General features: G+C 34.7%; 5 protein-coding genes across 10 annotated transcripts; 3 read left to right on the top strand and 2 right to left on the bottom strand.

The window, feature by feature from the left end:
• Positions 1–93: 93 nt before the first annotated feature.
• LOC139992496 (uncharacterized) lies at positions 94–3,220 on the top strand. 3 transcript variants are annotated; one of them, XM_072013385.1, is made up of 8 exons: positions 94–296; positions 367–583; positions 689–839; positions 902–1,016; positions 1,113–1,166; positions 1,276–1,434; positions 1,509–1,633; positions 1,703–3,220. In XM_072013385.1, exons 1-8 carry the CDS (start codon positions 200–202, stop codon positions 1,874–1,876), a joined length of 1,092 nt encoding a protein of 363 aa, XP_071869486.1. In that variant the 5' UTR covers positions 94–199; the 3' UTR covers positions 1,877–3,220. The 3 variants fall into 3 exon arrangements, with proteins under 3 accessions (XP_071869486.1, XP_071869485.1, XP_071869487.1); XM_072013384.1 differs by having other exon boundaries at positions 1,095–1,166; XM_072013386.1 differs by lacking the exon at positions 1,113–1,166.
• On the bottom strand, positions 2,471–7,965 carry Spn-e (tudor domain containing 9 protein spindle E). The gene is made up of 10 exons (XM_072013345.1): positions 7,840–7,965; positions 7,547–7,745; positions 7,189–7,486; positions 6,633–7,090; positions 6,177–6,546; positions 5,944–6,110; positions 4,674–5,864; positions 3,479–4,615; positions 3,067–3,401; positions 2,471–2,989 (listed from the first exon to the last, which is right to left on the bottom strand). Exons 2-10 carry the CDS (start codon positions 7,727–7,729, stop codon positions 2,851–2,853), a joined length of 4,278 nt encoding a protein of 1,425 aa, XP_071869446.1. The 5' UTR covers positions 7,730–7,745; positions 7,840–7,965; the 3' UTR covers positions 2,471–2,850.
• A 40-nt stretch (positions 7,966–8,005) lies between these two features.
• Positions 8,006–12,001, top strand: Twisted (Protein O-mannosyl-transferase 2). Of its 2 annotated transcripts, none has more exons than XM_072013355.1 (16): positions 8,006–8,117; positions 8,248–8,301; positions 8,698–8,852; positions 8,928–9,011; positions 9,101–9,185; positions 9,253–9,357; positions 9,430–9,538; positions 9,614–9,882; positions 9,949–10,055; positions 10,124–10,316; positions 10,392–10,595; positions 10,668–10,819; positions 10,898–10,986; positions 11,052–11,200; positions 11,259–11,668; positions 11,742–12,001. In XM_072013355.1, the coding sequence occupies exons 3-16, from the start codon at positions 8,737–8,739 to the stop codon at positions 11,845–11,847; spliced, it is 2,178 nt and encodes a 725-aa protein (XP_071869456.1). In that variant the 5' UTR covers positions 8,006–8,117; positions 8,248–8,301; positions 8,698–8,736; the 3' UTR covers positions 11,848–12,001. The 2 variants fall into 2 exon arrangements, with proteins under 2 accessions (XP_071869456.1, XP_071869455.1); XM_072013354.1 differs by having other exon boundaries at positions 8,665–8,852.
• A 208-nt stretch (positions 12,002–12,209) lies between these two features.
• On the top strand, positions 12,210–17,925 carry LOC139992484 (transmembrane protein 8B). 2 transcript variants are annotated; one of them, XM_072013358.1, is made up of 6 exons: positions 12,210–12,550; positions 14,370–14,613; positions 14,703–14,980; positions 15,070–15,702; positions 15,767–16,619; positions 16,688–17,925. In XM_072013358.1, exons 2-6 carry the CDS (start codon positions 14,432–14,434, stop codon positions 16,848–16,850), a joined length of 2,109 nt encoding a protein of 702 aa, XP_071869459.1. In that variant the 5' UTR covers positions 12,210–12,550; positions 14,370–14,431; the 3' UTR covers positions 16,851–17,925. The 2 variants fall into 2 exon arrangements, with proteins under 2 accessions (XP_071869459.1, XP_071869458.1); XM_072013357.1 differs by lacking the exon at positions 12,210–12,550 and having other exon boundaries at positions 14,357–14,613.
• Positions 17,242–20,273, bottom strand: LOC139992498 (uncharacterized). 2 transcript variants are annotated; one of them, XM_072013389.1, is made up of 5 exons: positions 19,411–20,273; positions 19,244–19,329; positions 18,921–19,110; positions 18,705–18,846; positions 17,242–18,615 (listed from the first exon to the last, which is right to left on the bottom strand). In XM_072013389.1, the coding sequence occupies exons 1-5, from the start codon at positions 19,414–19,416 to the stop codon at positions 18,212–18,214; spliced, it is 828 nt and encodes a 275-aa protein (XP_071869490.1). In that variant the 5' UTR covers positions 19,417–20,273; the 3' UTR covers positions 17,242–18,211. The 2 variants fall into 2 exon arrangements, with proteins under 2 accessions (XP_071869490.1, XP_071869489.1); XM_072013388.1 differs by having other exon boundaries at positions 19,244–20,273.
• Positions 20,274–20,408: the final 135 nt, after the last annotated feature.

Below are 20,408 nucleotides of genomic sequence, written 5' to 3'. Positions count from 1 at the left end.
GTTTGTGTATACCTCGTTTGATACGAAATCTATCCAATATATAGTCTGTGACCAAACTGTCTATATAATATGGTCAAACAATGCCTATAATTCTCTATAATGTTATCCATAACGTATACAAAAAATATGTCTTGACAGGTTCGTTATTACATAGTAACTGATTTGTATTATTTTAAAATCGAAAAAAAATAAATTAATCATGCCGGCAGTAATCGTCGGTCCTCCTCAACGTAGCGAACAAATGTGGCGAGCATTAAAAGCTCACATTACAAGAGAAAGGCAACGAAAGAAACAAGGTAATCTTCTTTTCAGAAAATTGCCATTAAATTTTCACTTTTACTCTAATTTTTTATTTTAAATGTACAGAACAGGAAGCAGATGCAGAAGAAGAACGGTTAAGGAAAGAAAGAGAACTGCAACAAAAACAAGATGTAATGACTTTAGGTGAAACTAGAGAACAAATATCAAATCTAGAAAATGAGCTTTCACAATTAAAAGATGAAAAGCATCAATTATTCTTGCAACTGAAGAAAGTTTTAAATGAAGATGATAATAGAAGACGGCAATTAATCAAAGAAACAAGGTTTATATCACATTTCTTAAAATATATTGGAATCAAACAGTATCAAATGATATATTGGTTTACATTTAATAATACATCATAATTGATTTTTTTTTTTTTATACAGTGTATGTTCTGAAGTATTAACAGCAGTAGGGGGATATCCTGGAGCAGGCCCTAGAGTAGTTCATCCACAATTGTTTCTTCCTTTACCAAGAAGCAATAGTCCACTTTACAAAGTAGCTGTAGGTGCACCAACACATACTTTATTACCAACTGTAAGTATATCAAATTTATTTATTTATAAAAAATTAACTTACTTATAGATCTTTTTTTCTAGGGGCCATTAAAGAGGACACATAGTCCATCACCACCTCCAACAGCCTCTCCATATCATGCTGGTTATGGATACAAACCAACACCTTCAATACCAAACTATAATCCTCCACCTTCCAGTAAGTATATAAAAATACAGAAGTTACAATTACAAAAAGAAATATGAAAAAAAAAAGAAAAGAGAGTATTAAACGTAGATGTTTGTGCCTATATAGAATCTGAGGAAGCAGCTAGGAGATCTGGCGATTCCCGAGCTGTTCTCTGGAACAGTGAGTGAATAAACCTTCTTTAATTTCCATGCTCTTTCTTTACAAAGCCATCAACGACAATGTGAACATTTCTGATCCTCAATTTTGGTTATTATGCATTTTCTTACAGAAAATAATCAATACTCCGCCTCCAATTTTTATTCAGCCCCTACTGGTCAAAGTGTTTATAGTTATTCTGCATCAACATCCCAACCGTCCCGTGAACCTGAACCAACTAAATCGGTATATCTCTCAGGCAATAGAGCAACATTGTCGACACATCAATCTGGTATATAAAAGTTTTCTTATTGATCTAAAATTATACAAATTAATAAAATCACTACAATACTATTCTTTTATTAGCATATGTTACAAGTTTGCATTCATTGGACCATAAAGGTGCCTATGCAGAAGATAAATTTTATTTAAGGCCAAGTAGTCATGTTACTGTTCATGGTGGGGCTATTCCAATTCAGCAACCACCACAGGTATCTTTTTATATTTAAGTATTATATTTCCATAATAATGCATCATCTTTACAAAAAATTTGATAACAGGGTGCTAAAACTGGAGGAATTACATCAGGATATCCAGTAAGACCACCGCAACCACCACCAGCTCCATATCCACCACCACCACCAGGTACATATGTTAGCGCTTCTGGTGCTAATGTTCCTGGACGATTGTTATATACCCAACCTGGAGCTCGTTATCTCCAGAGAGATGTTTAGAATATGACTGATCACAGATACTTTTGAGACAAATTGAGGTAACTGATTGTATTATTTATGTTTCACAACCATCACCATACAATATTATTGAAAAATATTTGAAAATGGGTATATTTATCAATTTCATAAAAATATTGTAAAAAGAAATATTTTATATGTTGTTACGCTATAGTATATGTAAAATGTATAGTTACAAGATCTATATGTCGGGTTTTCATTATGATTAGGGTTAAGGGCGTGTAATGAATCTTCATTTGGATTAGACATTATGGTTATGCAATAAAAAAGATATTTACTAGTAAATATTTACTAGTAGATATTTACTAGATATTTACTATTTACTAAATATGATGATTACAGAATTTGACAAGTAACCGCGGTTACGTTTAGTGACTAATCGTCACTTCGAGCCCAAGCTCATTATCACAAATCTCGAGCAAATATAATCGGATTAAATCATAAGCAATTATTTGAGTACAGCTATTATAAACTCTAGACTAAAGTATTGGGTATTTTCCCAAAATATCCAAAGGGAAGGCCCAGGTGTCTTTTCAGCTCCGACATATAGATATATTCCAGACAGTAGGTGCAACATTTTTATTTGTATATATATTTTATTTTATATTATAAACGATTTTGCAGATCACAGTAAAAAATATTCAGTTATACAGCAAATGAGTATTAGTCATAATTTTGTAAAATTATAAAAAAAAAGTATAGCCATCACGCTTTCTAAATATAGAATTCAAATGAAAATGCGTTATGTTATCATAACAAATTAATACACATTATTAACGAAACTCAAACATTTGTAACAAAAAGTATGTTTTAAATAAAATAAAATTGATAGAATTTTAATTCTTCCAATGATATATCTTTAATATGTAGAATACTAAACATTTTATATTTTATAGTTACTTACTAATAATAATAATAATAATAATAATAGTCTGTGTAGTTTGTCATGTTATGGTTCAAATTTTAACTCCTAATATATCTTCGTTTTGCCTGTGCCTCACTGTGTACAAATGATTGCGAAGGTCAAATATATCACATACTGTAATGTTACATAATTTACAAGGAATTTGAGTAATTCCAGTTTTCCTTGGATCTCTATAATATTAAAAAGGAATATAAAATAATTGGGAAATACCACTTAAACTTAATAGATGTTCCGCTAATTTACTTACTCAGTTGCCAATATTCGTAAATTTTTTATATGTTCTATAATTTCATGTGTTTCATTTGCTTCTTCCAATTCTAATGCATTATGGAGTCTATATATGCTATTAGTGATCATGGATTGTTTATTAGGCCGAAGCAGCAGCTTTTCACTATACAAGTTCCATTTATCAAAATTAGTAATTAATTCTGTAGCTTGAATCTTTCTTTCTTTCTCAATTAAGTTCAACAATGCATCTTTTATTCTATTCTGACAGATAATAATTTCTTCCATATTGTTATTGCTATTAAATTGTTGATTAATTTGCATTCCAATATTCATCCAATGACGTAGTCTATTTATCTGATAAACAAACGAGGAAACTAAACAAATATAATTAAACAAGAAGAAATATTTAAAACAATACGAAGTGCTCTTACAAATTGTAAATCATCTATAGTAATTTCGGTGTCAAAATAAAGTTCTATATCGTGTTCCGGATAAATACTATTCTTTTTAATAGGATCAAAACCTAATCCACATAATGCGCCAATATAGCTGGTTCCAAAATTATTGCGTCGCAATTCCATATATGGCGTAAAAATCAATACAATTAAGGCAGTTAAACCAGGAATACGCGGCATTAATGTTGTATTATATAATGTTAAATTTTGACCATGTACACTTTGAGAAATGGATGCTGCTACTAAAAGTCGTTGAGAAGAATCTTCAGGATCGGTGTCCAAAAGAACAGAATTCACCGAATTCATCGCCATTCTCACAGTTTTATCTCTACCAGCCTTAATAAGGTGAATTAAATCAATTTCTAGTGGTGAAAATGGACCTCGTAATTTTTCTGATGCGTTGCATTCTGTAACTGCAGGAGGATCTGGATAGATATCGGACATATCGTCTTGATCATACTGTAACTTTTCATAGTAATAACATTGTTCATCCGACATATCTGATTGTTGCAATCTTAACTTATGATTAAAACGTGACAAATAATTTTCCTCCTTTTTTATTGCAAGTGTTTTTTCAAGAAGACACTGATTTATACTAATTTCCTCTTCTTCATTTTTATGAATTAAGTCAATCATAACAACGCTATTAACAACAGAATAAATTTCTCCAAAAAGTAAACCAGGTTTATTAATTAACGTCCAGAATAGATCACATGCAGCCTGTGACCAATCTTCACAGAAATTATGTACTACAGATGGTCGAATGTTTGCTAATTTGCATTCGAACGCTAACGCAGGGATATCAAAAATATCGCTATCATTCTCCAAACGTTTTAAATCACGTAATCGACATTCACTTGAATAACCATAATCAATAAAAAATAGTCGTACTAATATTTCTGGTAATGATACATGACCTTCCACTACTGCTCGAAAATATGTTTTGCGATTGTTTTCTTCATATGGAGCAATTACAATTGTGCCAATTTCCGGAGCCACTTTGAATGTTTCAAATTGATGTTGCATTTGTTCAATAGCTGATTCTATTTTATTCAGTCTTTTTATAATTATAGAATTACGTTGTTGAGCCCAAAAACAACCAGGATTTTTAATCTGAAAATTTAAGTTATAGATTAACTTTGTATTTTGTAATTTGGTTAGAAATACGTACGTTTTGTATAATTAGAGGAATACGAGTTATTCGCAAACCCGGTAATTCAGGTTTGGTTTTTTCCTTTAACACACTTTTAGGAGTAAAATAGGTTTTTTGCTTTAAATTCATCTCATTTGCTCGTTGCAGAGCCATATCTTCATGTAAAATCGGTATCTCTATGGGAATATTGCAATGTCTCATTCTGATTGCTTTATAAATAAATGGAGATATTCCTCTTGATACATCTTTATCTTGTTTTTCAGACATTGTTTGAATGAACTGAACGTAAACGCGAGAAGAATTGTCAAAAGATATATTTATTTTTCCAGTAGACATCTTCAAATTCTTCTTGAAGATATCTTGAATTCTGCGGGCATATAATAGTCCAGGTTGTTTCAAAGGCCAGCCTTGTAAATATACTGTCCTCAAGGGATCTAAACCACCTAGTAATTTTATTCCAGCATGTTCATTGAATTTACTTTCTGATGCTGGTACGTTGTTGATAAAGTAATTCGGATAAAATGCACCAGCAATTACGATTTTTAAAATAAATGGCCGTTCTCCTTCTGTCCAAACAACTTTATTAACACCGGCACTTTCTTGTATACCTAATTTTTCTAATCTACGTGTTAATTCTGTTACCAGTGCTTTAACTTCCCGCAACACTCTGATTTGTACAAAATTTCTCATTGCCCACTTTCTTTCTTCTGCATCACTATTTAATCGACGATTAACTTTTTCGGCAATCCATACCTTATATACATTCATGAAAGTTACACAGTCACTGCAAGAATTAGCTGCCCAATTAAGTCTGACATTGAAGGCTAACAATTTTTGTTGAAATGGATTATTAAGCATATCTTTTACAGACAAAGCAGCTGCGATAATTATTGTATCTTTTAAGACACTAAAAACATGGCCTAACATAATTAATTTCGATACATGGATATTTAGTGGTAGATTAGCCATAACTCGACCGAGATCTGTTAATTCTCCATCAAAAGGTTGTATTGCATTGATGTTATTTAGCAATGCTCCTGTTTCCTTTAATAATAGTATTGTGTTTTCTAAATTTCTAAGATCAGGTGGATCAAGAGAAAGTGCTAAAATAGCTTTAGGTTCTCCCATGTCTAACAACTTTGCTTTAAGCACTAGATTTTCTAATGGAGCTCGTAATATTTCAGGTGATACTTCTTGAGGCAAAACATTCTATAAATTTTATAAAGTTTGAAACATATTTTATATTAACATTGTTACGTTTTAAAAAAATTTTTTTAACAGAAATTACCTCATAAAATATTTGTGGTACTAATCTATATACTCTACCATCCATTACTCGACCTGTGCGACCTGCTCTTTGTTCGCAATTTGCTTTACTCGCCCATCTTAACTCTAAGCACGAAAAATTCGTATTTGGATCCGTAATAAGATGTTTTATTAAACAGAAATCAATTACTGAAAAAAATATAAAGTTAAATATTGCTTTATATACAAACTTTCCTTTATTGTAGTTCAACAAACCATATTTTACATCAGGAACAGTAATACTGCTTTCAGCAATATTTGTAGATAAAATAAGACGACGATAGCCATGAGGTGGCTTTTGAAAAATCCTCTGTTGTTCTTCACTTGTAATTGAGGAATGTAATATCACTATATCCCACTTACTCTGTTCATGTTTTGGTAAACACAACAAATTATTAATTTCCTCAATCTCATTAATTCCTGGTAAAAATATGAGAATCACATGTCTTTCATAAAGATTTGTTTCTGAATCATATTTTGCATCATCAGCTTTCATGTCTACATCATCAAGAACTTTTATAAGATTAACACAAAATTCCAACATTTTGTTTGTAATACATGGTTTGGTAGGAGAAACTTCAGGTATCTGTAACAAAGTAGAAATATAATGCAATATCCAAATACAGTAAATTTTAAATATTTTCATTTCAAATAGTAACATGAAATATTTACCGGTCCTAATGTAACCATTTGACAAAGATAATAGATACCAACATTAAAAAATGTTTTCTTTGGAATGTCAATAATAGGGGCAGGAACAAGTTTAATTCCCACAGGTGAAGAAAAATATTTAGCAAATCTCTCTACATCAAATGTAGCAGACATCAAAATAACTTTTACTGAACGTGAATTTGTATATAATAGCTTTCGAACAACAAGGAGAAGAAAATCCATATCTTCATTCCTTTCATGAACTTCATCAAGTATAACATGTGTAAAGTCCAACATGTTTTTGCTATTTACCAATTTATGTAAAAGAACCCCAGCAGTGCAATATGTTAGGCGTGTATCTTTACTTGTGTGGTTTATCAGACCTACTTGATATCCAATAAGGGTACCTATTGGCCACTGCCTTTCATGACTGACACGTTTTGCAATGCTTATAGCAGCAATTCTTCTAGGCTGCGTAACTACAAAATAAAATTATATATATTGTAAGAATTATATATATTCTATTTAAGTATCTATTTAAGAGTTCAACTAAATTATTGCAAGCACATAAAATTACCTATAATATTACAATGAAGTCTTTTTTTATAACAGGAATCTAAAATAAATTGTGGTACTTGTGTAGTTTTGCCACAACCAGTTGGCCCTTGAATTACTACAACTGAATTAGTTTCAATCATAGATACTATCTGATCTCTTTTATTATTAACTACTAAATTAGGATTTGCACGATAAACAAATTGATATGTTTTGTAAATGTTTAATGTTTGTTCATTTTGTATGTCTTCTGTGACGTATGTACCTACTGATACATTTTCAAGACCACTTTTATCATTTGTATTATGATAACTTGCAACCTAAAAATATATTGAGTTAAATAAAGTTCCTAATAATGTTCAAATTACAAATTAATATACCCGCAAAAGTTCTTCTTCTTCTTTTCGTACATATTCTGCTGTATAATCTGTTCCTTTCTCTTCTCTTTGAGGACTTGTATTTGCTAAAAATACATTCTTAGATGGTAGTCGGTTTTTCCGACTTGTTGCGCCAGGTAATACCACCGGTCTTTCATAAAAATTGGATAAATTACATGTATCCATCTTATATAAAAGATACCTAAAACAGTAAATATTTATATTTATTTTTAATTAATCTATTCAAATACAATTCATACAACTGTTAAAATATATCTTGTGCTTCATTTTAATACCTTACAGTTTACGCGTTTTTCGATAACCTTTAACAATGCCCTATTTTTTCCGTTAGTCAATAAATGTGCCCTAACAACTATGTGTAGTTCGTAAACATTAGCGTAATACATATCATAATACCACATACCACAGACGAGATGATATAAGATACTCTGTAATAATAACATCAGTGGGTATAAGCCTGGATAATGATAATACACAAGTAAGTCAGGACCGATAAATTACTATCGTTTTAGTATAACAATCGAAATATTATTATATTTTTTATCTATCAAATGTACGTAAATTTGATGTGATTTTAAGATATATTCATTCTTTTAACTTTCGTAAATTAATAATAAAATAGAAGAAAAGGGGTTCAGATTTTTATTCCTACGTCCCTATAAAACATAACGGTCCTTTTTCAGATGTTCTTAGAGAACTGGAAGTTTGATAAGTAAATAGTATAGGTGTATATTAAGGTATGTAATATAACTCAAGTATTTTACGCTCTCAAAATAATTCCTTATAATTATATATTAATTACTATATTATATAGAAAATTATTATAACGTTTCTATCCCGTAAATAAGCGCATTTATCTTAAGTAATAAGATTCTAATGTGTCAATACGTCTGTCAGGATTTAAGACGAGTAATTTTAAAAAATCTACATATTAATAACACTGAAGCTCGTTTACAAAAGTCGTTCACTCGGAAAAAGTAGTGGGAGTAACAATGGTCAATTAGCAAAGTAAAGCTGTAAACTAAATTTAAACATCAATTATAGATTATTGCAGTTATTATACTAGCTATAAATAAGTCTTTTATGCATTTTTTTTACAGTTAACTGTTTTTCATTTTCTACCTGCCAAATAGTGTTTACAGCCTATGCCCAATTTACAAACCGTTGTGTAGATGATATCTGGTAATATGAAGAATACAAACAATTACTCTCAATGTGGACACAAAACAAAAAATATACATTTACATAAAATGTCTAGAACTATAGAAAAAGAAGGGACAATGGACTTGTACGTAGCTTTATGTTATAATTTGTTTAGAAGTTTATAACATTTTTTTCTAACTTTTTAAATATATTCATACAGGAATTGGTGGCTTTTATTTGGAATCATTCTAATACTTACAGCAGGGACAAGATTTTACAAAGTTACAGAACCACAGCATGTTTGGTAAGAACTTAGAGCAGAACATTAATAAATTATATTTATATCTTACTTATGGGATATATCTGACATATGGGAAATATTGGATATTTTAGTTGGGATGAAACTCATTTTGGTAAAATGGGAAGCTGGTACATAAACAGAACATTTTTCTTTGATGTTCATCCACCTCTTGGGAAAGTAAGTGACATATGTGTGAGTTTTTATTTATGATAACATATTAAAGCTCTATATTATTATCTTTCAGATGTTAATAGCATTATCTGGATATTTAACTGGATATGATGGAACATTTCCCTTTGAAAAACCAGGAGATAAGTTCGAAAATGTTAAATACGTTGGTATGAGAATTGTAAGTGCATTTTAATATTTATTATATTAAAATATTGAGCAATACTTTATAAATATGTTCTATATGTTCCAGTTTTGTACATTTTTAGGTGCAACGATAGTTCCTCTATCATATCTCATTGTATGGGATTTAACAAAATCTATTCAAGCAGCTGCATTTTCTGCACTATTTATTTTATTTGGTATACATATTATATTTATGATACTTTTTCTATATGACAAAATAAGTATATTGCTAAATAATTCATGTGTTTCAGATGTGGGATTATTGACATTAAATCAATACATTTTGTTGGATCCTATATTATTATGTTTTATGATGTGTGCAACTTGGGGAATGGCTCATACAGGTTCTCTCCGTGATGAGTCATTTACATGGAAATGGTGGGGTTGGTTATCATTCACAGGAATTTCTCTTGCTTGTACAATTAGTGTAAAATTTGTTGGTTTGTTTGTTGTTTTATTAGTTGGACTTAACACTGCTTTTGAATTATGGAGAGAATTAGGAGACCTCACAAAATCTATGGTAAGCTTTTTATATGTATTAATTGTTTAAAGCTAACAAATCAATTTCACTCCTACACCTTTACAGATAAATGTAGGGAAACATTTGTTAGCTCGGTGCATTTGTCTTATCTTTATCCCAATATTATTGTACATGTTGTTCTTTTACATTCATCTTACTGTATTAAATAAAAGGTAAGCGATTTATTTATTGCATATCTACACGTTTTTAACGGATTTATTAATAATTTGAAATATTTTAGTGGAAGTGGAGATGGATTTTATAGTTCCGAATTTCAATCCTTATTAGAAGGAAATTCTTTATACAATGCAACAATGCCACGACAGTTAGCTTATGGAGCTACAATCACATTGAAAAATCATAGAACTGGTGGAGGATATTTACATTCTCATTGGCACCTTTATCCAGAAGGCATAGGAGCTAGACAACAACAAGTACTAATCTTGTTACTTTATACATATATTTTGACAATACATTTTGATAAAATATTAAAACATTTTTTCCATCAGATTACAACTTATTCGCATAAAGATGATAATAATTTATGGTTAGTAAAAAAATTTGATACTGACGATATATCGTCGGAGCCAGAACTAGTAAAACATGGTGATCTTATACGCTTAGAACATGTTATTACCCATCGAAATTTGCATTCGCATAAAGAGATTGCTCCCGTTTCTAAGAAACACTATCAAGTTACGGGATATGGCGAAGTAAGTCTATCTTTTTATAATCTTAATTATTGTTACTTTTAATTATACAATTACTTTTATTTTTATTCTTAGAATGGTACTGGTGATGCTAACGATATATGGAAGATTTTAATAGGAAACGGCAAAGATGGCGATGTAGTTGAAACTGTAACGAGTAAATTAAAATTTGTACATTATTTACACCATTGCGTTTTAACATGCAGCGGTAAAACATTGCCAAAGTGGTTAGTTATGAAATTCTATATGTTTTTGAATGAAGAAGGAAGATGGAGAAACGTTCTATGGAAATTATAATTTTTTAGGGCGTATAACCAACAAGAAGTTTCCTGTAATCCAAACATGAGAGACAAGAATGCATTGTGGAACATTGAAGACAATAATTATGCGAAATGTTAGTGTCTAATAATTATGAACATATATATATAATATTTTGCTAATTAATAATCTTTTTTACAGTACCAAATGTCAGTTTTCAAGTATATGCACCTGGATTCCTAGATAGGTTTCTAGAGTCACATGCAGTAATGTTGCAAGGAAATTCTGACTTGAAAATTAAGGAAGGGGAAGTGTCATCGCGTCCTTGGCAGTGGCCTATTAATTACAGGGTAGGTTACATTGTTATAAGTAACGGCGAAATATAATTAAGTCATAAATATATTTCAGGGTCAATTTTTTTCTGGAAACAGTTTGAGGATATATTTACTAGGCAATCCAATCATATGGTGGGGCAATATTATATTTTTAATACTTTTTATCATACTATACGTCCATGCTTGCGTGAGACAACAACGCGATTGCGCAGAAACTCCTGCTGTCCTTAAACAAAGGGATAAAATATTAAATGCAGGAAAATGGCTTTTTATTGGTTGGCTCTTGCATTATGTACCATTTTGGGCAATGAGTAGAGTTTTATACTTCCATCATTATTTCCCAGCTCTGTTGTACAGTTCAATGTTAACTGGAACCACTTTAAATTATATTATCGAAAATTTACTTATTTTATTTCCAAATAAAGTTGGAAATGTTATATATCACACAATAGTGGGGATTGTTGTTTCAAGTAGCATATACAGGTTAGTACAATGCAATTGAATAACGAATATTTAATGGAGCAATTATATATATTATTTATTCATATTATTATAGCTTCTACTTGTTTTCTCCATTGGCTTATGGAATGGTTGGTCCCTCTTCAGTAGACTCTGACAGTCCAATGCATTCTTTAAGATGGATGGATACTTGGGAATTTTAATAAAGACTGTTTAAAAGTGTTCTAATATTTTTAAATTCACGAAAGAGTAATATAAAATCAGTTCTTATATTAACAAAACATGAGAAATATATGACTTGTACATATCAATAAATTTTTATACGTGTATGTATAAATATAAAAAATGCCTTATAAAGCTTGTTTAATTTTTTATCTCAATTTTTATTTTCCTAAATATTTTTTTATTAAAGAATAACTACATCCCAATAAAACGATTTTATAAAAGGAAAGATATTACACTACTATGATAAAAAAGGAATGCTGTATAAACACCCACGATGTCTGGCTGCTTTAAAAGATTTGTAGTGAGCGTGGTTCGCTCAGCTGATCGACCCACGTGCTGGAGCTGCGCCGTTGCCCGTCTCAATTCTCTATTAAGCGTCCGATTAAGGGGAATCATGGTTCACTGAGAATTCTCTCTTTATCTTTGGGTATTATTTAGTTTGGTAAAATCACCGAGTAACGACGAGTCACTCGATGCATTGAGTCACCATTTATACCAAGTTCCCTCGTTGTAAGCGCATTTAACCCGTGAATGGTAGCGCGTACCTTTCCGCAGTAAACGATCAATAAACAGCTCCCGGGGATTTTCAGTCTGCTGAGCGGCCACGAACGCTCTCACGTGAGATCAGGGATAGCTGTCAAAGCGACCACGTGTTCTTACGAATATCCGGTACGTGTTCTCGTGTTTATGTGTTCGTGCGAAACCGCATGACTAATCTTACCGATGATCGACCACCAGAAATATACAACGACCGACGAGTCTAGTGAACTTCTAGCTCCGCCACCAAGACTCTTGTTTCTTCCTAGACCTACGACATTAGACTATAAAAATCGCGCGAAATTAAAAGCATTTGGCTCGTGCGCGTGTGTATGTGTGCGCGTGTGTATGTGTGCGCGCGTCTTTGCCTGTGTGTGTATTTAGGCATTCGAAAATCTTATCATAATAGTGTCAAGTGATACGTATCGGATTTGATCGGCCAGTAACGTAGTTAGTCGTTGTTCTACTAACGTTGTCGAAAATATTCGATTGGCGACGACGGTGAAACTCGCGCGCAAATTTCGATCATTTGGCAAATTCGTCTGTGGACGAAAAGATTTAAAATGAATTATTTAGTGACACTTGTTGCTGTACTGAGGAAAGATAAACAGCTTGAACTTTATCCATCTTGACTTACCAGCCGCAGCCGGCATCGCTTCGACCCTTCTGAAACGTAATCTATCCCGTTTCCGTGTGGAATATGTGTGGAACGTTATAAACATGTGTAACTACGTTAATCGGATGTAAACGTGTAGGCGTGTTGACACGCAAGCGAAGTTACACGTGTCACTATATGTATATACTTTAAACTGCTGTGTTACTCTCACATTACCGATTTATTTTAAATTCGTTCATAACGTTTATTTTCAAAGATTTGAATCAGTTAGATAGAACGTACCAATCGAGTCCATAAAGCATGATAATTAATCTCTGCTTTTCATTGTTTTAAACGACCACTTAACAGCTTTCCGTGAATTATTCCTTAGACCGTATATGTAGATATTAAGTGATTCTAACTGGAATACAATCCTTAAGTTGTTCGTATAGAATCGAATATCGGTGCGCATCCATCGTAACGCATTCACTGACAGGTAATTCGAATGCATTATAAAAGTGAGCTCGCAAATGAATTGACAATTAACTATTGAAGACCAATTGGTGAGCGGTCGCGTTATAGAAAATCAATTTTTCATACATTATTTAACAGACTCGTTCGATTATCACAATACTTGGCTAATTTATTTCAAGTAGTATACGAAGCATTCAAACGGCTATATCTCTCAATTTTTATTCATATCTCGCAACGATTTTCTTAATAATTCTCTGATACTAGTTTATGAGTCATCAGATAATTTTCGTACTATGTATCTTTCATTATCGTATTATCGTTTACTTCATATTATATCTTTTATATCTACAATAAATCGTGCTTTAAATTCTGCGTTTCCGATGGATTTATTCAAATTAAAGATTACTTATTAAAGTATTTCTACCGAATTTAAAAAATTCGTATTATTCGAGATTAAAATTTCTACGACGGCGAGTTTCAATCCGATAGGAACGCTATTCTGTATCGCGGCACGGAAGCGCAGTCAAATAAGCAATCGTGTCTTGCAAGCGCAGGAAGCGCGGGAATTGGCAACAGTATTTGACCTACTTGGTCACGCGTATCACACGTATCGCACGAATCTTCTTCAACGTCTGAAACGAGCTTCGTAAAAATCAACAGCCGAGGTATAGTTCATGTTACTTCATTTCCTGCTCGCGAATTACCACGAATTGGAATATTTCCTCATTTATATCGCGACTGATTACTGGCCACGCGTAATCTTATTCACTTTATTATCTTGAATCTAATTCTGCAAGATCATAGTTCCATCTTTTAACACACTCGCTCTTCCAATTAAAAAATAAATTCTTATCGATACGTATATAATGTTTTCTGCACAGGTTATTAGGACAGCATACCTTCTCCGATCAGTCGAAGAAGTAGCTTGTTATGAGGCGAATAGCAGGATCTATAATATGCGAGATATTGTACTAGTCATTTCGTTGGCATGGATCTTCGCGATACAACGATGTCTGTGCAGCAAATTGGAACGGGTTGCTCATCGACCCAACAATGTTCTCGACGATTATTACGCTTATCGTCACATCTCCATTATCCACTTCAATGTTCCGGATTGCACGGTGGCTGCAGGATTCAAGTAAATTTTGAATAGCGCGAAAAGAATCGAGCCTCGGCTGTTACTTTGTTTTATATGCAAGACGAATGAACGTTGTTTATTTCTTTTAGGTTCACTGTAAAAGAAGAAAAGATTGGGGGAATAGGTAGATGCTCGGCTCGAAATGTTTCCGTGTTTCTGAAGTCCGGTAGCTTACCGTTTGTGCGGCCGGATGGATCGAAGATCGCGGCGAAACTTATGAAAGGAAGACGCCGATATTATTCGCTAGACATGGAAAGCAACGGGGATGAATGTATGATAAAAATCGATGCACCCGCGCCAGGCGATTGGTATGCTATTGCGTTTCGATCTTGGAGCGATCCTGATAACGGAAAGATCACGCAACAAGGTTGATTATCCAAAAAAAGATAAAATATAATTCAATCAATTGATGTTGGCACGATGATAGCAGTTGAAAATACGTATTTTTATTTCCAGGACTTAGAGCATTATGCGATACAGTGTTGGACGCGGAATTGTTTATAGAATCTGCCTCTATAGTCTTGCCAATGGATCCGAAATACGAGTACGAAGTGCATATGAACGGAAGCTTGGATTCGGCTGTTATGCACTTGTTAATACCCGATGAATTCGTGGATTCTAGTTTGTCATTAAAGTCGACTTGCGGTGAAGAATGCAGGATCGCGGTCCACGTGACTGCGGACGATCACCTCACGGGAATGATAATGAATACTACAAACGCCACGGTGTTCTTCAAACCCTATTCGGACGCGTTTCACTATGTTACCCTTCGGTTGCTCTCCGGAGAGAGCTCTAACGTGTCCTTACAGTTGCTCGACAATTCTCCCGCTCACGATTTGGATCAAGTGAAGTCGGTGGATTTGATGAGGAAGTCCTTGCCTGACTTTTTCCTCTTCGATTACGAGCACCTGCGGGGAAATGGTACAAAACCATCGGCGTTTAATTTAACTTCAGACACATTGTCCGTCCTCAGCTTCGAAATCGGTCGAGTGTACGACGTCGGTGGAACTCTGACTCTAAGTTTGAAACTAGTTGAGACGAAAGACAAGGAGAAGAAGAACGTCATCGTGGTTGCGTGCATTTCATTAGGTAAGCAACTGAAAATCGAATAATAAGAGGGATATAGTCGTTAAAACAAATCCTGATTTACCAGGTTATTACTCGAATATCACTAATGGCGGAGGCTGCACTCGAATGGAGAACACGACAGCTGCAGATATTTACGTAAACCATACAGGACCAGCCACCCTTCACATTCCATTCCCGGAGCCAGGAATCTGGCATATAAGTCTGAGAGCATTTTGCGTAGAAGAAAATTGCCATTGTATAGCAACTTGTCTGAATGGGACCGCCTGCGAGGATTGTGACTGCATGATCCCTTGTAACACCAAAGTAGAGAGTCGTATCTCTTCGTTACCTTGCATCGAAGGTCGCTGCAACTCTCGCGGAATATGCATGCATTACATGAGCGGCGGTTTCGTGTTCGCCGCGTGTCATTGTTCCGGCGCTTACAGAGGCTTCGATTGTGCGGATGACACTTATGTTCTCGGCGATAGCGACGTAATAATCCGCGTACTATTGCTAACGTTCAGTAACCTGGCATTTATTGGTTCCGTTTACGTGGCCGTGCGTAGAGAATATTTTACAGAGGCGATAGTTTACGCCGCTGTGATGTTTTTCTCGACGTTCTATCATGCCTGCGAAGCTGGAGAGGATGTGTATAGCGTATGCATCATGAGACTGAGCGTTTTACAGTTCTGTGACTTTTTCAACGCCCTTCTGTCCATTTGGGTGACATTGGTAGCAATGGCTTCGTTTGGACCAAAGCTCACTGCTTTTTGTCAAGTAACTGGTGCTGTTATTCTCGCCATGAGTGCCGAAATGGATCGTACAGCTCTCTGGGTGTTTCTCCTGCCAGCCATAACAGGCTCTGCACTGATCGGCCTGTCTTGGGGCATGAAATGCAAAAGAAGGGGTACGGTTCGTTATCCATCGCGTCCTTACAGGTGAGTAGAATGTTTTAAGAAATTTATAAAGGAGATTAATTTCAAGTGAAATTTGTTTTCATTTACAGAAGCATTTACTTTCCGGCTGGTCTCCTTCTGGTCTCCCTCGGTCTTATTTGTTACGCCTTTCTGCAGACAAGAAAGAATTACTATATCGTGCACAGTATGTGGCACGTGTGTGTCGCTATAGGAGCCATACTCCTTCTACCGAAGCGACAGTACATGAAATGATCGTTATATAAAAATATTGTCTTATATTTACCAAGTGAAAGTTATTGAAAAGTGTTATTGTCTGGGAAAGAAAATCTCGTTGCCAATTTAACGAAAGAATCAGGTACAAAAAGATATTTGTAGCAATCGAAAGTGCTCGTAGACGACGGTACATCGAGCATATTATTGTAATTACCAGAGATCTTATTCTTGTAAAAATCAGATAATGTTTATGAGATAGGTAACTATTCAGCTAATGAATGTACGTTGTGAAACAATACGAAATTCACGACAATGTTAATTGCTTTAATGTTGTCTATCGTTATATTTGCATAATTAAGAAGCTCCAAACATGTTTTTATATCACGATTAAGATACGTTTCAGAATAGGATTATTCAAACGACGTTAGGATTGATTGCTTGTGTTTGTTGGATTTATTAATGTCAACTAAATTACATAGCTTTAACAATGCGTTCAACGAAGATTTATGTATTTTGCTAAGGACCAAAGAACTTCTATGATACGTACATATAATTACATATAACAGAAAATGTCCAATATTTTTTCTGTAAAAGCGAAACTGCACTTTACTAACGTGAATATATTATAGTGCTGTATAATCTGTAATTAAGAACGAATTCCTCGAGAACTATCTTGGGGGCTTAAGTTCCAATTCGAATATCGACGGTTCGATATTTCACGTTAACTCTACAAAGTTCATTTTAATTCTCTTAGGAATCAACACCTCGCACGTGATTCATACATTTTAATGGAAACATTGTATATTTATATACACTCTCTAAGAGATTATTGTATCTACATCGAAGATTGTAGAACCTTTAAAACAGTGTACAATGTTGTACATCGTGTTCATACTGAAAAATAACAGATCGTCACGCTATGTAATTACATACGGTCCTGTTTGCCTTACACGGGGATTGTGTAAAGAATAAGTGTCTACGTCGAAGGAAAGTCGTCGCGTTACACGCCAAACTGCGCGAACTAGCGACTTCGTCATATTACCCGGGAACAATTTCACTTTTCTCGGTTTGCATGTGTATAAGATCAAATAAACGTAAAAGGAAATTGTTGCAATTTATTCCTTTTTTATTTGTTAAAAGATACCTGCGACTAATTTCATTTACGAATAATGTTTCAATTGCATCATGAGGAACTGATCGTATTTATGATAAACGACTACTCGATTACGTAAATGGAACCGTGTAATATAATATAATATGGCGCTAATGTATTCTTCGTTACTATCCTGTTCAACTTTACCTAAAGACGACTACATTTCCATACGATCCATTACGCTTCAATGTCCAAGAATCGTAGCAGGATATTTTATCGCGCAATCAGAAATTTTCACTCTTAGCGATTACAATGTCCCACTTCCTGTGGACGTCGTAGTTCCTGTATTAACTGCGGCGACCGTGGTAATTACGTTCGATAATAAAGACAGTATCGTTTCCATGGAAAATCCGCAATGTGGATAAGTCCGCGAACAATTTCGACCGGCTCTCCCTGCTTCCACCGCTTCCTGTATCGCGGTTCCTTCCATGGCCGTTCGGAAAATCTGATTCGTCGTGATCGTATCGATCACGCGATCCAACGACGACGCCTTCTCATTGTCGCTTAGCTTATTGGCCTCTTTCACCGACGAGGAGGCCTGTTGCGAATAAGTACAGACGGCTCGTTGCATGCAGGATGTCGTGTCAATACCGTGACGAGCCAGAACGTCGTCCATTCTTGTCATGATTTGAGCGAAGCCACTCTCTTCGCCTACGATAGAGACGATAATTTTGTATTAAAGCGAAATTCATGGTTTTTCTTATTTTCCTTTCTTTTAAATAAAACTTTAAGTAATTTACTTCTTGCATAATGGCCGTAAGTGCCAGAAAGAATGTAGAGTAGTTTAGGTATGATGAGGATGGAACCTATTCCTATGATGGCGCCCAAGAACAATCCTCCCAAGTCTATCTTCGCCGGTGCATACGTTGATACTCCGTAACCCTGTGTCGATGTCTATGTTACTTAAATATCGACGAACGTTCGTACAAGGATAAGATTCAACGAAGATTGCTTACGCTTCCTGTGCTACCAAGGTTCGTGAAACCAAATCGAGGTTCTTGGCTGCGATCCGTAATATCCACGTCGTTGTCCACGTCACTCCGCTTTGTTGATGTCTCACTGCGTAGCCTTGGCTCGGAAGGCATAGCTATCTGATCCTGGGACTTTGCGTTCTTTTCCAGATAGATCATGGAACTTGGTATGAACCTGTTTACGATTTGTTTCGCTCAGTCGTGAAAATTATTACTCGAAGAAAAACGAACAGATAAAAAGCTTGGAAAAGTCGTTCGAGTAAGAAACGTCTTCGTATAACCACTTCAGAACTCAGGAAGAATCTTACCCTCCATCGTCAAACTTGGGGCTGCCTCCGACGATCGCCGCCAAAGATAACAAGAGCAGGACAGGATTCCGAAAATTAAACGACATCTGCGACAAAAAGATTTCAAACAAGATATTATTCACAGTGAACATTTTCTTTCGCGAATTTGCTACTTCTACGAAGCATACCTCCATGGAACGCGAAAAATAAATCAGTCCTCGTGAGTGTGTCGTATCGTTTGGCTTTGAAGAAACTGGGAAACACCAACAGTGTCCCTGGCATATATAGTCATGCACCTACTCCGAATCGTCACGACATGACAAGCCATGGACATAATTGGAGCCGGTGGTTTCGCTTTCATTGTTAGATTTCCATGGGACACTATCACGGTCCGTGACCCGCTCGTCTCTTTTGAAGAAGCAGCGATACGCTAAACTGTCGCTACGAATCACTCGCGATGGCATTGTTGTCGAGCCCGAAATAATTCATCTTTCGCAAGATCGATAAGCAGCTGTTAACGCGTTCATCCACCTCTTCCTAGGTGCATGACGATTTCTTTAGAAACAAACGACTACGCGATGTTACATTGCGGAAAATAAGACGTTGTTTATCGTAATCGTTGTTGTAATAAAACCATGTTGGTACATAGATTTTATTTCAGTTAATCAAAGTCCGTGGCAACGATCGACGATTGCGATAATCCAGCAGCAATTTCGTAAGTGAAATGGGAAAGGGCATTTTGTTCGTAAGAAGGCTGCAGAAACTTCGTGAAATTGAAACGCCATATGCAGGTTTCGCGACCATGCGTTCGTCGTCTACCTGATTTTAAGACGAGGAATTCGTTCTGCAGGTTGCTCTGGAAAATTCACGAAAGTCGAGGCTCGTATGCGTGCACTGACAAACCTCACATATGAATGCACGCATAAATTAAACAAGTATTGCCAGTGTCTCTCAGTCGTTATCCTGCTGCGTTTCGCGTTTTAATTTTAATAAAACAACGCTAGACCGACGAAAATATTTCTGTACGCGTGTGACGCGTTGTATCGTGCAAGGTATGTGGAAAATCCTTAAACTACACCGGCCTTAGTGAAAATAACGAAACACGAAGGAATATGTAATTGCGAAACGCGGACTCGCGCGAATTTGCGGAATTAGGCGTGACGATGAGCGGCGTAACAGCTGCGGC

Source organism: Bombus fervidus, chromosome 11 (genome assembly GCF_041682495.2).
Source record: "Bombus fervidus isolate BK054 chromosome 11, iyBomFerv1, whole genome shotgun sequence".
Taxonomy (NCBI): Eukaryota; Metazoa; Arthropoda; class Insecta; order Hymenoptera; family Apidae; genus Bombus; species Bombus fervidus.
The sequence above is the reverse complement of the archived record's forward strand: the minus strand, read 5'-3'. Positions and strand labels throughout refer to the sequence as shown.